This window comes from Oncorhynchus keta, chromosome 19, assembly GCF_023373465.1.
Source record: "Oncorhynchus keta strain PuntledgeMale-10-30-2019 chromosome 19, Oket_V2, whole genome shotgun sequence".
Lineage (NCBI taxonomy): Eukaryota > Metazoa > Chordata > Actinopteri > Salmoniformes > Salmonidae > Oncorhynchus > Oncorhynchus keta.
In genome coordinates, this window is record NC_068439.1 from 84,539,566 (window position 1) to 84,557,065 (window position 17,500).

General features: G+C 42.7%; 1 protein-coding gene across 1 annotated transcript in view; it reads right to left on the minus strand.

Annotated features, from left to right (window-relative positions):
• lca5 (lebercilin LCA5) overlaps window positions 1-7,043 on the minus strand; it is a 47,177-nt gene extending 40,134 nt beyond the window's left edge. Inside the window, 7 exon segments of the mRNA XM_052468987.1 lie at window positions 1,379-1,519; window positions 2,328-2,364; window positions 2,366-2,490; window positions 2,884-3,011; window positions 3,070-3,129; window positions 4,927-5,338; window positions 6,759-7,043. Coding sequence (XP_052324947.1) covers window positions 1,379-1,519; window positions 2,328-2,364; window positions 2,366-2,490; window positions 2,884-3,011; window positions 3,070-3,129; window positions 4,927-5,095 — 660 coding nt within the window. The 5' untranslated portion in view covers window positions 5,096-5,338; window positions 6,759-7,043.
• Window positions 7,044-17,500: the final 10,457 nt, after the last annotated feature.

Sequence of the window (17,500 nt, forward strand, 5' to 3'; positions counted from 1 at the left end):
CTACCACTAGAGTGAAAGCACCGCCAGCATTCAAAAGTGACCAAAACATCAGCCAGGAAGAATAGGAACTGAGAAGTGGTCTGTGGTCACCACCTGTAGAACCACTTACTTTATTGGGGGTGTCTTGCTAATTGCCTATAATTTCCACCTGTTGTCTATTCCATTTGCACAACAGCGTGTGAAATGTATTGTCAATCAGTGTTGCTTCCTAAGTGGACAGTTTGATTTCACAGAAGTGTGATTGACTTGGAGTTACATTGTGTTGTTTAAGTGTTCCCTTTATTTTTTTCAGCAATGTATATTCCACCTCTTGGTGATGTCATTCGGAAACATAATGTTAACTTTTACTGCTATGTGGATGACACACAGCTGTACATTTCGATGAAACATGGTGAAGCCCCAAAATTGCCCTCCCTGGAAGCCTGTGTTTCAGACACAAGGAAGTGGATGGCTGCAAACGTTCTACTTTTAAACTCGGAAAAAAACAGAGATACTAGTTCTAGGTCCCAAGAAACAAAGATATTTTGTTGCATTAAGAAGGAAATAAAATCCACAAATTAACTTTTAACAAGGCCACACCTGTTAATTGAAATGTATTCCAGGTGACTACCTCATGACGCTGGTTGAGAGAATGCCAAGAGTGTGCAAAACTTTCATCAAGGTAAAGGGTGGCTACTTTGAAGAATCTCAAATATAAAATATATTTTGATTTGTTTAACACTTTTATGGTTACTACATGATTCCATTTGGATGTCTTCACTATTATTCTACAATTTAGAAAATAGTAAAAATAAAAGAAAAACTCTGGAATGATCTTTTGACTGGCACTGTATCAGAAATGTTACAAGAAGCTAGCACACCGTTGGTTCGTAATGGACAGAAATTAGCATGTGAAACCGATAATTGATACATTTAATTATTTACACTCTTGCACCTACAAACTTAAGACAAAACACTTTTTTTTAAAGTCCAATAGTCGCTTTATTGGAACGCTACAGTCTCGTTGTAATCCGACGTCTCGGATTTGAGTTCGGTAGGTGCAGGAAACACTCTGAAAACTAAAAGGCTTAACGACCCTCTTAAAAATCTGGAATGTGGAATTTTCATAGACATTGGTGTCATATTGGTCTATCGCCCCCTACAGGAACAGAAACCACGTCACCAAGAGGATAGCTACTGCTCTGCCCGCCTGCCCGCCTGCCTGCCTGCCTGCCCGCCTGCCCGCCTGCCTGCCTGCTTGCCTGCCTGCCTGCCTGCCTGCCTGCGTGCGTGTGTGAGAACTAGTGTCCTGTCCTTCACCTTAAGAGCTCTGTGATGTGTGATATTTGCTTAACATGTGCAGGAGATGGTCTCTGTAGTGTGTTAGTAGCTACTGTACCTTGATCTTTAGCTGGTTCTCCTGGTCCTTGGCCCTCTCCTGCTCCAGTCTCCTGGTGAGCTCCTCCCTGGGACCTAACTCCTGCTGTTCTGCCAGACGCCTCAGACGACCCAGGGACGACTGGCTACGCTGCAGCTGCTCCTGGAGGGAGGGAGGGAGGGAGGGACGACGGAGGGAGGGACGGAGGGAGGGAGGGAGGCAGGGAGGGAGGGAGGGAGGGTTGGGAGGGAGGGAGGCAGGCAGGCAGGCAGGCAGGCAGGCAGGGAGGGAGGGAGGGAGGCAGGCAGGCAGGCAGGCAGGCAGGCAGGCAGGCAGGCAGGCAGGGAGGGAGGGAGGGAGGGAGGGAGGGAGGGAGGCAGGCAGGCAGGCAGGCAGGCAGGCAGGCAGGCAGGCAGGCAGGGAGGGAGGGAGGGAGGGAGGGAGGGAGGGAGGGAGGGAGGGAGGGGGGGGAGGGAGGGAGGAAGGGAGGGAGGGAGGGAGGGAGGGAGGGAGGGAGGAGGCAGGCAGGCAGGCAGGGAGGGAGGCAGGCAGGCAGGCAGGCAGGCAGGCAGGCAGGCAGGCAGGCAGGGAGGGAGGGAGGGAGGGAGGGAGGGAGGGAGGGAGGGAGGCAGGCAGGCAGGCAGGCAGGCAGGCAGGCAGGCAGGCAGGCAGGCAGGCAGGGAGGGAGGGAGGGAGGGAGGGAGGAGGGAGGGAGGGAGGGAGGGAGGGAGGGAGGGAGGGAGGGAGGGAGGGAGGGAGGGAGGGAGGGAGGGAGGCAGGAGGCAGGCAGGCAGGCAGGCAGGGAGGGAGGGAGGGAGGGAGGGAGGGAGGGAGGGAGGGAGGGAGGGAGGGAGGGAGGGAGGGAGGGAGGGAGGGAGGGAGGGATTTGATTTATTTTGTAGTCTTCAACAAAAAGCAAACACTTTCTGCATTTAGATCTGGTCAGTAGGAGTCCTCTGGCTTTCCGTACCTGTGTGTCTTTGAGTCGCCTCTCAGCGTCCCGCTCTCTCCTGTGTCCGCCGTAGACGTTCCCGCAGAGCTGTGGTCTCGTTGGCGTGGCGCGACAGCAGCTGTGCGATCTCACTCTCCGTGTCGTCGTATCGCTGCAGCGCCCTCTCCTGGCGGTGCTGGAGCTATAGGAATCACACACAGACAGGCCGTTTGAAATAGATTGAGGATTCTGTATCTGATTTATTATGGCGTCCGTGACATCACCCATTGAGGCTATCTCCATTTTAAAGTAGTCCATTTTATTCTTCTTTTGCGTTTGAAAAAAAAGCATAAACCTCATATTGGTGATTGACCTAAACCAAATATTATGTGTCATTCATGTATTGTGGCCACTAACTGGCAGTGAAATAGAAGAAATGTACAAATTATAGGCAACCCAATATGAACAACACAACCCTCTGATCATTGGCTGATCGCACCCAATCCGTAGAAAACCCTACCCAGTTCACTACTTTTAAATTGTGGAAGCCCTTGGCAATACCCATGCTAAAAGGGGTCAGGGTTAGTTGGTTTACCTGTCTGAGGATGCGGTTCTCCTTAGTTATCTGGTCGCTGTGGAGCTGTAGCTCTGCCAGGGCGTTGCGTAACTCGTTGATCTTCAACAGGCGGGCCGACAGCATGCGCTTGGTCACCAGGTCAAGATCTTTAGGGGTGCCGTGGTGTCCTTGATCAGGCTCTGGGACTCGGTCCGTACCCCCAACGCTGAGCCCGCTGGGGCTGGGCACCCACGCGGGGAGGGCGAGACACACCCCGACGGACGCCTATGGAGGAGAAACACACACACAGGGTTACACACAGTACACACCTGGGACACACACACACGGGGTTACACACAGTACACACCTGGGACACACACACACAGGGTTACACACAGTACACACCTGGGACACACACACACAGGGTTACACACAGTACACACCTGGGACACACACACAGGGTTACACACAGCACACACCTGGGACACACACACACAGGGTTACACACAGTACACACCTGGGACACACACACACAGGGTTACACACAGTACACACCTGGGACACACAACTAGGACATCTCTGTTACAACTACATAACAACTAGGACATCTCTATGTGTTACAACTACATAACAACTAGGACATCTCTATGTGTTACAACTACATAACAACTAGGACATCTCTGTTACAACTACATAACAACTAGGACATCTCTGTTACAACTAGATAACAACTAGGACATCTCTGTTACAACTAGATAACAACTAGGACATCTCTGTTACAACTACATAACAACTAGGACATCTCTGTTACAACTACATAACAACAAGGACATCTCTGTTACATCTACATAACAACTAGGACATCTCTGTTACAACTACATAACAACGAGGACATCTCTGTTACAACTAGATAACAACTAGGACATCTCTGTTACAACTAGATAACAACTAGGACATCTCTGTTACATCTACATAACAACTAGGACATCTCTGTTACATCTACATAACAACTAGGACATCTCTGTTACAACTACATAACAACTAAGACATCTCTGTTACAACTACATAACAACAAGGACATCTCTGTTACAACTACATAACAACTAGGACATCTCTATGTGTTACAACTACATAACAACTAGGACATCTCTGTTACAACTAGATAACAACTAGGACATCTCTGTTACAACTACATAACAACTAGGACATCTCTGTTACAACTAGATAACAACTAGGACATCTCTGTTACAACTACATAACAACTAGGACATCTCTGTTACAACTACATAACAACTAGGACATCTCTATGTGTTACAACTACATAACAACTAGGACATCTCTGTTACAACTACATAACAACTAGGACATCTCTGGTACAACTACATAACAACTAGGACATCTCTGTTACAACTACATAACAACTAGGACATCTCTATGTGTTACAACTACATAACAACTAGGACATCTCTGTTACATCTACATAACAACTAGGACATCTCTGGTACAACTACATAACAACTAGGACATCTCTATGTGTTACAACTACATAACAACTAGGACATCTCTGTTACAACTACATAACAGCTAGGACATCTCTGTTACAACTACATAACAACTAGGACATCTCTATGTGTTACAACTACATAACAACTAGGACATCTCTGTTACAACTACATAACAGCTAGGACATCTCTGTTACATCTACATAACAACTAGGACATCTCTGGTACAACTACATAACAACTAGGACATCTCTATGTGTTACAACTACATAACAACTAGGACATCTCTGTTACAACTACATAACAGCTAGGACATCTCTGTTACAACTACATAACAACTAGGACATCTCTGTTACAACTAGATAACAACTAGGACATCTCTGTTACAACTAGATAACAACTAGGACATCTCTGTTACAACTACATAACAAGTTACACCATAGAGTAGTACAGAGACCACATTTGAAGTGTGCTAGCGAGCTACACTGCTATCTACTGGAGACATCGCGTGGGTGTACAGTACCTGTTTGGTGCGGGTACAGAGACCCTCTTGGCGTGGGTGGGTGTGGGTGTACAGTACCTGTTTTGTGTAGAGGACTGCTGGAGACCGTCTTGGCGCGAGGTCCCTTTCTGCGAGGGCTGGGGGAGGGCGTACGGGAGTAGGGCGACAGCGTGTGTTCCGAGGGTGTTAGGTTCTCGTAGTCCTCAGAGTAGAAAGAGCTGCTCCTCCGATGCTCTCTGTCTGACATGCGGTCCCGGTCGGGATCCACTTCCGGTGTCCGTGTCTTAGCCTGGTCCCCAGCACAGCTGTCCCTCTCATCTCTTTCTCCGTCCCGACTCTTGTCCCGTTTCAGAGTTGGTACCGACGCCTCGGAGCCTTTCCCAGCCGTGCTCCTGCTGCGGGACTGACGACTCTGACGCTCCGCATCTCGGTTGTCCTCGTAAGGGGAGGCATGTTCTCCGTATCCATGTGGTCCCTCTGACAGGAGATTCTTCATGGATAAGATGGATACACAGAAGAAGTCATCCGATGATTCAGATTAGTCCTGTTACACTGTATCACCGACTGTGTAGGCTCCCTACCAGTCAATAACATTGATACGTGCTTCTACACCTGCATTGCTTGCTGTTTGGGGTTTTAGGCTGGGTTTCTGTACAGCACTTTGAGATATCAGCTGATGTACGAAGGGCTATATAAATTAATTTGATTTGATTTGATATAACCTAGTGTACTACAAAGGCAATAGGTACACATCCTTAATTCGGTCCTTAATCATTCTCTCTAAGGCTTAACATCCTAGCCATTTTGTCATTGTATTTTTTTATTTATTTGTAGCTTTATTTAACTGGGTAAGTCAGTTAGGAACAAATTCTTATTTACAATGATGGCCTCCCCCAACAAAACCCGGAAGATGCTGGGCCAACTGTGCTCCGCCCTATGGACTCCCAATCAAGGCCGGTTGTGATACAGCCTGGATTCGAACCAGAGTGTCTGTAGTGACATCTCTAGCACTGCGATGCAGTGCCTTAGACCGCTGCGATGTTCAAATCAAATACAAGAATAGGAATAAAAGTGACAGAATGTAAACAGTAGCAGTTGCGTGTGATGAGTCCAAAAAAGGTTAGCGCAAACAAACGTTTTGAACAGAAAATGGTGTTTCTATTGGACAAATTCAGGTAGGTCCTGCTGCCCCGTTTCGTTCTGTTTACACCCTGTTTGCTTCCGTTTGGTTCTTAAACAGTAAAGAGTAAACCGTAAACGCACAGATATTTCACTGGATGTATAAATATGAAGCATCCGGTTAGCGTTTCCGCTCACTACCAAATTTGGTAGTTATAGCGGAAGCCCACTGGCGGGCAGTGAAGATGGAACAAGATAGATTTTGTCCGATATTCTGCAAATCTTCTCATCAATTAAAACATTTGATCTCAATGCAGCTTTCTGTTACCAAAACTCAAATATGTTATGAACAGAACGGACTAAGTTTTGTAGACTTCACCCTTTTGTAAAAACATTTTTTTTATTATTTTTTTTTTTTAAATCAAGCTGTTTATAAAGGAGTGCAAAAGCGAGTTAAGTTATTGAATACGCGCACTTCAAAGAGCTATGCGTTCCCTGACGGAAATATGCAGATGTCTACTAGACTGGCGTCAATAAAGATATCCGGGTGTTTCGCTTCGCAAACCAACTTCTTGCTTCTTCTGGCCACTATGACTCATTAGTTCCCATTGGAAACGATAAACTGTGGTCTATCTTGGCTTAGTTATAAAAGCCTTTCCGTTGCAAAACGTAAATCCCCAGCTACCCCCTACATCACCAGGTTTAATCAACATTTATTTACATCGATTTGCTATTTGTTTAGGCTCATTTTAAATGTAAAAAAGTTTGGAAAGAGGCATTTATCAACCCACCTCGTTTTAGATGAACCTTGGCGTCTCGGTGACTCTTGTCTGGTCAACTTGGTCGCCGACTAGTCCAGATAAACTCGCTATCTGCCTTGCTAACCCAGCACCGCTCGTTAGCTCTGGATAGCTAGTTATATAGCTAACGACGTTAGCTAAATTAGCAGTCTAGCTAACAACAACAAAGCCTGTAACCCTAGTAACATGTAACCCTGCATTTAATGCCAGAATTATGTCCATGGCTCTTTAGCTATCTATTTAAGATATATGGGTCATTTACTGGCCTCTACATTTAGGGGGAGATCTACTAAAAGCTAGCTAGGGGGAAAGGCACAGCGACATGGCAGACTCCACACGCCTGGCCCCTTTAGGTCGGTCCGCTCTGGTCACTGTGACGCGGCGCCATGGCAACCCTCCGCTACCGCTTTACGGTGTAGTTCCATAGTTGCGCCACAGAGTGACGCTGTTGCCACTTGTTCCATGAACCCAGATAAGAGATTATCCCGATTATTTCACTCCACGAACCGAAGGGATTCATTCATCTTGATATATTTGCATGTTTAAAAAAATAAAAAAAATTGAAAAAAAAAAAATTGAGTGGATTTTGTAGCATTTATTGCAATGGTCATAAACTGTAAAAAGGGGAATTATTGTGAGTGCAGCAGAACTCTTTTAGGGGTCTCAATGAGTTTACAGCAGAGGCAAAAACTTCATGTCAAAAGATGTGACTTGAATTTGAATGTGACTTGTTTTTATTGTATGTGTCTGTTTCTATATTATGGATTGTTTTTTGTTCTTTTGTTTAGCAACCCATACAGTAGGTAACAGCATGCACCTCAAATCAACCCATACAGTAGGTAACAGCATGCACCTCAAATCAACCCATACAGTAGGTAGCAGCATGCACCTCAAATCAACCCATACAGTAGGTAGCAGCATGCACCTCAAATCAACCCATACAGTAGGTAGCAGCATGCACCTCAAATCAACCCATACAGTAGGTAGCAGCATGCACCTCAAATCAACCCATACAGTAGGTAGCAGCATGCACCTCAAATCAACCCATACAGTAGTTAGCAGCATGCACCTCAAATCAACCCATACAGTAGGTAACAGCATGCACCTCAAATCAACCCATACAGTAGGTAGCAGCATGCACCTCAAATCAACCCATACAGTAGGTAGCAGCATGCACCTCAAATCAACCCATACAGTAGGTAGCAGCATGCACCTCAAATCAACCCATACAGTAGGTAGCAGCATGCACCTCAAATCAACCCATACAGTAGGTAGCAGCATGCACCTCAAATCAACCCATACAGTAGTTAGCAGCATGCACCTCAAATCAACCCATACAGTAGGTAACAGCATGCACCTCAAATCAACCCATACAGTAGGTAGCAGCATGCACCTCAAATCAACCCATACAGTAGGTAGCAGCATGCACCTCAAATCAACCCATACAGTAGGTAGCAGCATGCACCTCAAATCAACCCATACAGTAGGTAGCAGCATGCACCTCAAATCAACCCATACAGTAGGTAGCAGCATGCACCTCAAATCAACCCATACAGTAGGTAGCAGCATGCACCTCAAATCAACCCATACAGTAGGTAGCAGCATGCACCTCAAATCAACCCATACAGTAGTTAGCAGCATGCACCTCAAATCAACCCATACAGTAGGTAACAGCATGCACCTCAAATCAACCCATACAGTAGGTAACAGCATGCACCTCAAATCAACCCATACAGTAGGTAGCAGCATGCACCTCAAATCAACCCATACAGTAGGTAGCAGCATGCACCTCAAATCAACCCATACAGTAGGTAGCAGCATGCACCTCAAATCAACCCATACAGTAGGTAGCAGCATGCACCTCAAATCAACCCATACAGTAGGTAGCAGCATGCACCTCAAATCAACCCATACAGTAGGTAGCAGCATGCACCTCAAATCAACCCATACAGTAGTTAGCAGCATGCACCTCAAATCAACCCATACAGTAGGTAGCAGCATGCACCTCAAATCAACCCATACAGTAGTTAGCAGCATGCACCTCAAATCAACCCATACAGTAGGTAGCAGCATGCACCTCAAATCAACCCATACAGTAGGTAGCAGCATGCACCTCAAATCAACCCATACAGTAGGTAGCAGCATGCACCTCAAATCAACCCATACAGTAGGTAACAGCATGCACCTCAAATCAACCCATACAGTAGGTAGCAGCATGCACCTCAAATCAACCCATACAGTAGGTAGCAGCATGCACCTCAAATCAACCCATACAGTAGGTAGCAGCATGCACCTCAAATCAACCCATACAGTAGGTAGCAGCATGCACCTCAAATCAACCCATACAGTAGGTAGCAGCATGCACCTCAAATCAACCCATACAGTAGGTAGCAGCATGCACCTCAAATCAACCCATACAGTAGGTAGCAGCATGCACCTCAAATCAACCCATACAGTAGGTAGCAGCATGCACCTCAAATCAACCCATACAGTAGGTAGCAGCATGCACCTCAAATCAACCCATACAGTAGTTAGCAGCATGCACCTCAAATCAACCCATACAGTAGGTAGCAGCATGCACCTCAAATCAACCCATACAGTAGGTAGCAGCATGCACCTCAAATCAACCCATACAGTAGGTAGCAGCATGCACCTCAAATCAACCCATACAGTAGTTAGCAGCATGCACCTCAAATCAACCCATACAGTAGGTAGCAGCATGCACCTCAAATCAACCCATACAGTAGGTAGCAGCATGCACCTCAAATCAACCCATACAGTAGGTAGCAGCATGCACCTCAAATCAACCCATACAGTAGGTAGCAGCATGCACCTCAAATCAACCCATACAGTAGGTAGCAGCATGCACCTCAAATCAACCCATACAGTAGGTAGCAGCATGCACCTCAAATCAACCCATACAGTAGGTAGCAGCATGCACCTCAAATCAACCCATACAGTAGGTAGCAGCATGCACCTCAAATCAACCCATACAGTAGGTAGCAGCATGCACCTCAAATCAACCCATACAGTAGGTAGCAGCATGCACCTCAAATCAACCCATACAGTAGGTAGCAGCATGCACCTCAAATCAACCCATACAGTAGTTAGCAGCATACACCTCAAATCAACCCATACAGTAGGTAGCAGCATGCACCTCAAATCAACCCATACAGTAGGTAGCAGCATGCACCTCAAATCAACCCATACAGTAGGTAGCAGCATGCACCTCAAATCAACCCATACAGTAGTTAGCAGCATACACCTCAAATCAACCCATACAGTAGGTAGCAGCATGCACCTCAAATCAACCCATACAGTAGGTAGCAGCATGCACCTCAAATCAACCCATACAGTAGGTAGCAGCATGCACCTCAAATCAACCCATACAGTAGGTAGCAGCATGCACCTCAAATCAACCCATACAGTAGGTAGCAGCATGCACCTCAAATCAACCCATACAGTAGGTAGCAGCATGCACCTCAAATCAACCCATACAGTAGGTAGCAGCATGCACCTCAAATCAACCCATACAGTAGGTAGCAGCATGCACCTCAAATCAACCCATACAGTAAGTAGCAGCATGCACCTCAAATCAACCCATACAGTAGGTAGCAGCATGCACCTCAAATCAACCCATACAGTAGGTAGCAGCATGCACCTCAAATCAACCCATACAGTAGGTAGCAGCATGCACCTCAAATCAACCCATACAGTAGGTAGCAGCATGCACCTCAAATCAACCCATACAGTAGGTAGCAGCATGCACCTCAAATCAACCCATACAGTAGGTAGCAGCATGCACCTCAAATCAACCCATACAGTAGGTAGCAGCATGCACCTCAAATCAACCCATACAGTAGGTAGCAGCATGCACCTCAAATCAACCCATACAGTAGGTAGCAGCATGCACCTCAAATCAACCCATACAGTAGGTAGCAGCATGCACCTCAAATCAACCCATACAGTAGGTAGCAGCATGCACCTCAAATCAACCCATACAGTAGGTAGCAGCATGCACCTCAAATCAACCCATACAGTAGGTAGCAGCATGCACCTCAAATCAACCCATACAGTAGTTAGCAGCATGCACCTCAAATCAACCCATACAGTAGGTAGCAGCATGCACCTCAAATCAACCCATACAGTAGGTAGCAGCATGCACCTCAAATCAACCCATACAGTAGGTAGCAGCATGCACCTCAAATCAACCCATACAGTAGGTAGCAGCATGCACCTCAAATCAACCCATACAGTAGGTAGCAGCATGCACCTCAAATCAACCCATACAGTAGGTAGCAGCATGCACCTCAAATCAACCCATACAGTAGGTAGCAGCATGCACCTCAAATCAACCCATACAGTAGGTAGCAGCATGCACCTCAAATCAACCCATACAGTAGTTAGCAGCATGCACCTCAAATCAACGTTTATTTGTCAGTTGCGCTCAATACAACAGGTGTAGTAGACCTCACAGTGAAATGCTGAATACAACAGGTGTAGTAGACCTTACAGTGAAATGCTGAATACAACAGGTGTAGTAGACCTCACAGTGAAATGCTGAATACAACAGGTGTAGTAGACCTTACAGTGAAATGCAGAATACAACAGGTGTAGTAGACCTTACAGTGAAATGCAGAATACAACAGGTGTAGTAGACCTTACAGTGAAATGCTGAATACAACAGGTGTAGTAGACCTTACTGTGAAATGCTGAATACAACAGGTGTAGTAGACCTCACAGTGAAATGCTGAATACAACAGGTGTAGTAGACCTCACAGTGAAATGCTGAATACAACAGGTGTAGTAGACCTCACAGTGAAATGATGAATACAACAGGTGTAGTAGACCTTACAGTGAAATGCAGAATACAACAGGTGTAGTAGACCTTACAGTGAAATGCTGAATACAACAGGTGTAGTAGACCTTACAGTGTAGTACACCTTACTTACAGGCTCTAACCAACAGTGCAAAAAAGGTGTTAGGTGAACAATCGGTAAGTATAGAAATAAAAACAAGAGTAAAAAGACTGTGAAAAAGAGTAGTGCGAGGCTATATACAGTAGAGAGGCTATATACAGTAGAGAGGCTATATACAGTAGAGAGGCTTAATACAGTAGAGGCTATATACAGTAGAGAGGCTTTATACAGTAGAGAGGCTATATACAGTAGAGAGGCTATATACAGTAGATAGGCTATGTACAGTAGAGAGGCTTTATACAGTAGAGGCTATATACAGTAGAGAGGCTATATACAGTAGAGAGGCTATATACAGTAGAGAGGCTTTATACAGTAGAGAGGCTATGTACAGTAGAGAGGCTATATACAGTAGAGGGGCTATATACAGTAGAGAGGCTATATACAGTAGAGAGGCTTTATACAGTAGAGAGGCTATATACAGTAGAGAGGCTATATACAGTAGAGAGGCTATATACAGTAGAGAGGCTTTATACAGTAGAGGCTATATACAGTAGAGACGCTATATACAGTAGAGACGCTATATACAGTAGAGAGGTTATATACAGTAGAGGCTATATACAGTAGAGAGGTTATATACAGTAGAGAGGCTATATACAGTAGAGAAGCTTTATACAGTAGAGAGGCTATATACAGTAGAGAGGCTATATACAGTAGAGAGGTTATATACAGTAGAGAGGTTATATACAGTAGAGAGGCTATATACAGTAGAGAGGCTAAATACAGTAGAGAGGCTTTATACAGTAGAGAGGCTATATACAGTAGAGAGGCTTTATACAGTAGAGGGGCTATATACAGTAGAGAGGCTATATACAGTAGAGAGGCTATATACAGTAGAGAGGCTTTATACAGTAGAGGGGCTATATACAGTAGAGGCTTTATACAGTAGAGAGCTATATACAATAGAGAGGCTATATACAGTAGAGAGGCTATATACAGTAGAGAGGTTATATACAGTAGAGAGGCTACATACAGTAGAGAGGCTATATACAGTAGAGAGGCTTTATACAGTAGAGAGGCTATATACAGTAGAGAGGTTATATACAGTAGAGAGGCTTTATACAGTAGAGAGGCTATATACAGTAGAGAGGCTTAATACAGTAGAGAGGCTATATACAGTAGAGAGGCTATATACAGTAGAGAGGCTATATACAGTAGAGAGGCTAAATACAGTAGAGAGGCTTTATACAGTAGAGAGGCTATATACAGTAGAGAGGCTTTATACAGTAGAGAGGCTATATACAGTAGAGAGGCTTAATACAGTAGAGAGGCTATATACAGTAGAGAGGCTATATACAGTAGAGAGGCTATATACAGTAGAGAGGCTTTATACAGTAGAGAGGCTAAATACAGTAGAGAGGCTATATACAGTAGAGAGGCTTTATACAGTAGAGAGGCTATATACAGACACCGGTTAGTTAGGCTTATTGAGGTAGTATGTACATGTAGTGACTATGAATATATGATGAACAGAGAGTAGCAGAAGTGTAAAAGAGGGTTTGTGCAAATAGTCCGGGTAACCATTAGGTTACCTGTTCAGAGTCCGCTGGCTTGGGGTAAAAACTGTTGAGAGGCCTTTTTGTCCTTGACTTGGCACTCCGGTACCGCTTGCCATGCTGCAGTAGAGAGAGGAGGATCTCTCTGTCCGAAAGCACAGTTAGGTTTGGGTTGGTATATAGACTTTTATTTTTATTTTTTTCTACTGTATTATTGACGGTATGTTTGTTTTACTCCATGTGTAACTCTGCGTTGTTGTATGTGTGGAACTGCTTTGCTTTATCTTGGCCAGGTCGCAGTTGTAAATGAGAACTTGTTCTCAACTGGCCTACCTGGTTAAATAAAGGGTTATATATATAAATACCTGGTTAAATAAAGGGTTATATATATAAATACCTGGTTAAATAAAGGGTTATATATATAAATACCTGGTTAAATAAAGGGTTATATATATAAATACCTGGTTAAATAAAGGGTTATATAAATACCTGGTTAAATAAAGGGTTAGGGTTATATATATAAATACCTGGTTAAATAAAGGGTTATATATATAAATACCTGGTTAAATAAAGGGTTATATATATAAATACCTGGTTAAATAAAGGGTTAGGGTTATATATATAAATACCTGGTTAAATAAAGGGTTAGGGTTATATATATAAATACCTGGTTAAATAAAGGGTTATATATATAAATACCTGGTTAAATAAAGGGTTATATATATAAATACCTGGTTAAATAAAGGGTTATATATATAAATACCTGGTTAAATAAAATAAAGGGTTATATATATATAAATACCTGGTTAAATAAAGGGTTAGGGTTATATATATAAATACCTGGTTAAATAAAGGTGAAATTAAAACAAATATTAATTTTAAAATCCATCCAAGTTGTCAGACTGACTTGAATTGTCATTGTTGATAGATTAAAAAAAATGTTTTTACCTCTTCCTCACTTACTTTACAGAATTCAAAATTACAAGGCAATGTATTTAGTAGTCTAGTCATGCCTCTATACAAGGCAATGTATTTAGTAGTCTAGTCATGCCTCTATACAAGGCAATGTATTTAGTAGTCTAGTCATGCCTCTATACAAGGCAATGTATTTAGTAGTCTAGTCATGCCTCTATACAAGGCAATGTATTTAGTAGTCTAGTCATGCCTCTATACAAGGCAATGTATTTAGTAGTCTAGTCATGCCTCTATCTATACAAGGCAATGTATTTAGTAGTCTAGTCATGCCTCTATACAAGGCAATGTATTTAGTAGTCTAGTCATGCCTCTATACAAGGCAATGTATTTAGTAGTCTAGTCATGCCTCTATACAAGGCAACGTATTTAGTAGTCTAGTCATGCCTCTATCTATACAAGGCAATGTATTTAGTAGTCTAGTCATGCCTCTATACAAGGCAATGTATTTAGTAGTCTAGTCATGCCTCTATACAAGACAATGTATTTAGTAGTCTAGTCATGCCTCTATCTATACAAGGCAATGTATTTAGTAGTCTAGTCATGCCTCTATCTATACAAGGCAATGTATTTAGTAGTCTAGTCATGCCTCTATACAAGGCAATGTATTTAGTAGTCTAGTCATGCCTCTATACAAGGCAATGTATTTAGTAGTCTAGTCATGCCTCTATCTATACAAGGCAATGTATTTAGTAGTCTAGTCATGCCTCTATACAAGGCAATGTATTTAGTAGTCTAGTCATGCCTCTATACAAGGCAACGTATTTAGTAGTCTAGTCATGCCTCTATCTATACAAGGCAATGTATTTAGTAGTCTAGTCATGCCTCTATACAAGGCAACGTATTTAGTAGTCTAGTCATGCCTCTATCTATACAAGGCAATGTATTTAGTAGTCTAGTCATGCCTCTATACAAGGCAATGTATTTAGTAGTCTAGTCATGCCTCTATACAAGGCAATGTATTTAGTAGTCTAGTCATGCCTCTATACAAGGCAATGTATTTAGTAGTCTAGTCATGCCTCTATACAAGGCAATGTATTTAGTAGTCTAGTCATGCCTCTATACAAGACAATGTATTTAGTAGTCTAGTCATGCCTCTATCTATACAAGGCAATGTATTTAGTAGTCTAGTCATGCCTCTATACAAGGCAATGTATTTAGTAGTCTAGTCATGCCTCTATACAAGGCAATGTATTTAGTAGTCTAGTCATGCCTCTATACAAGGCAATGTATTTAGTAGTCTAGTCATGCCTCTATCTATACAAGGCAATGTATTTAGTAGTCTAGTCATGCCTCTATACAAGGCAATGTATTTAGTAGTCTAGTCATGCCTCTATACAAGGCAATGTATTTAGTAGTCTAGTCATGCCTCTATCTATACAAGGCAATGTATTTAGTAGTCTAGTCATGCCTCTATCTATACAAGGCAATGTATTTAGTAGTCTAGTCATGCCTCTATACAAGGCAATGTATTTAGTAGTCTAGTCATGCCTCTATACAAGGCAATGTATTTAGTAGTCTAGTCATGCCTCTATACAAGGCAATGTATTTAGTAGTCTAGTCATGCCTCTATACAAGGCAATGTATTTAGTAGTCTAGTCATGCCTCTATACAATGCAATGCATTTAGTAGTCTAGTCATGCCTCTATACAATGCAATGTATTTAGTAGTCTAGTCATGCCTCTATACAAGGCAATGTATTTAGTAGTCTAGTCATGCCTCTATACAATGCAATGCATTTAGTAGTCTAGTCATGCCTCTATACAAGGCAATGTATTTAGTAGTCTAGTCATGCCTCTATACAAGGCAATGTATTTAGTAGTCTAGTCATGCCTCTATCTATACAAGGCAATGTATTTAGTAGTCTAGTCATGCCTCTATACAAGGCAATGTATTTAGTAGTCTAGTCATGCCTCTATATAAGACAATGTATTTAGTAGTCCAGTCATGCCTCTATCTATACAAGGCAATGTATTTAGTAGTCTAGTCATGCCTCTATACAAGGCAATGTATTTAGTAGTCTAGTCATGCCTCTATACAATGCAATGTATTTAGTAGTCTAGTCATGCCTCTATACAATGCAATGTATTTAGTAGTCTAGTCATGCCTCTATATAAGACAATGTATTTAGTAGTCCAGTCATGCCTCTATCTATACAAGGCAATGTATTTAGTAGTCTAGTCATGCCTCTATACAAGACAATGTATTTAGTAGTCTAGTCATGCCTCTATACAATGCAATGTATTTAGTAGTCTAGTCATGCCTCTATACAATGCAATGTATTTAGTAGTCTAGTCATGCCTCTATACAAGGCAATGTATTTAGTAGTCTAGTCATGCCTCTATACAAGGCAATGTATTTAGTAGTCTAGTCATGCCTCTATACAAGGCAATGTATTTAGTAGTCTAGTCATGCCTCTATCTATACAAGGCAATGTATTTAGTAGTCTAGTCATGCCTCTATACAAGGCAATGTATTTAGTAGTCTAGTCATGCCTCTATACAATGCAATGTATTTAGTAGTCTAGTCATGCCTCTATACAAGGCAATGTATTTAGTAGTCTAGTCATGCCTCATCTATACAAGACAATGTATTTAGTAGTCTAGTCATGCCTCTATCTATACAAGGCAATGTATTTAGTAGTCTAGTCATGCCTCTATACAAGGCAATGTATTTAGTAGTCTAGTCATGCCTCTATACAAGGCAATGTATTTAGTAGTCTAGTCATGCCTCTATACAAGGCAACCATTTAGTAGTCTAGTCATGCATCTATACACGTATTTAGTAGTCTAGTCATGCCTCTATCTATACAAGGCAATGTATTTAGTAGTCTAGTCATGCCTCTATACAAGGCAATGTATTTAGTAGTCTAGTCATGCCTCTATACAATGCAATGTATTTAGTAGTCTAGTCATGCCTCTATACAATGCAATGTATTTAGTAGTCTAGTCATTGTATTTAGTAGTCTAGTCATGCCTCTATACAAGGCAATGTATTTTAGTAGTCTAGTCATGCCTCTATACAAGGCAATGTATTTAGTAGTCTAGTCATGCCTATCTATACAAGGCAATGTATTTTAGTAGTCTAGTCATGCCTCTATACAAGGCAATGTATTTAGTAGTCTAGTCATGCCTCTATACAAGGCAATGTATTTAGTAGTCTAGTCATGCCCTATCTATACAAGGCAATGTATTTAGTAGTCTAGTCATGCCTCTATACAAGGCAATGTATTTAGTAGTCTAGTCATGCCTCTATCTATACAAGGCAATGTATTTAGTAGTCTAGTCAT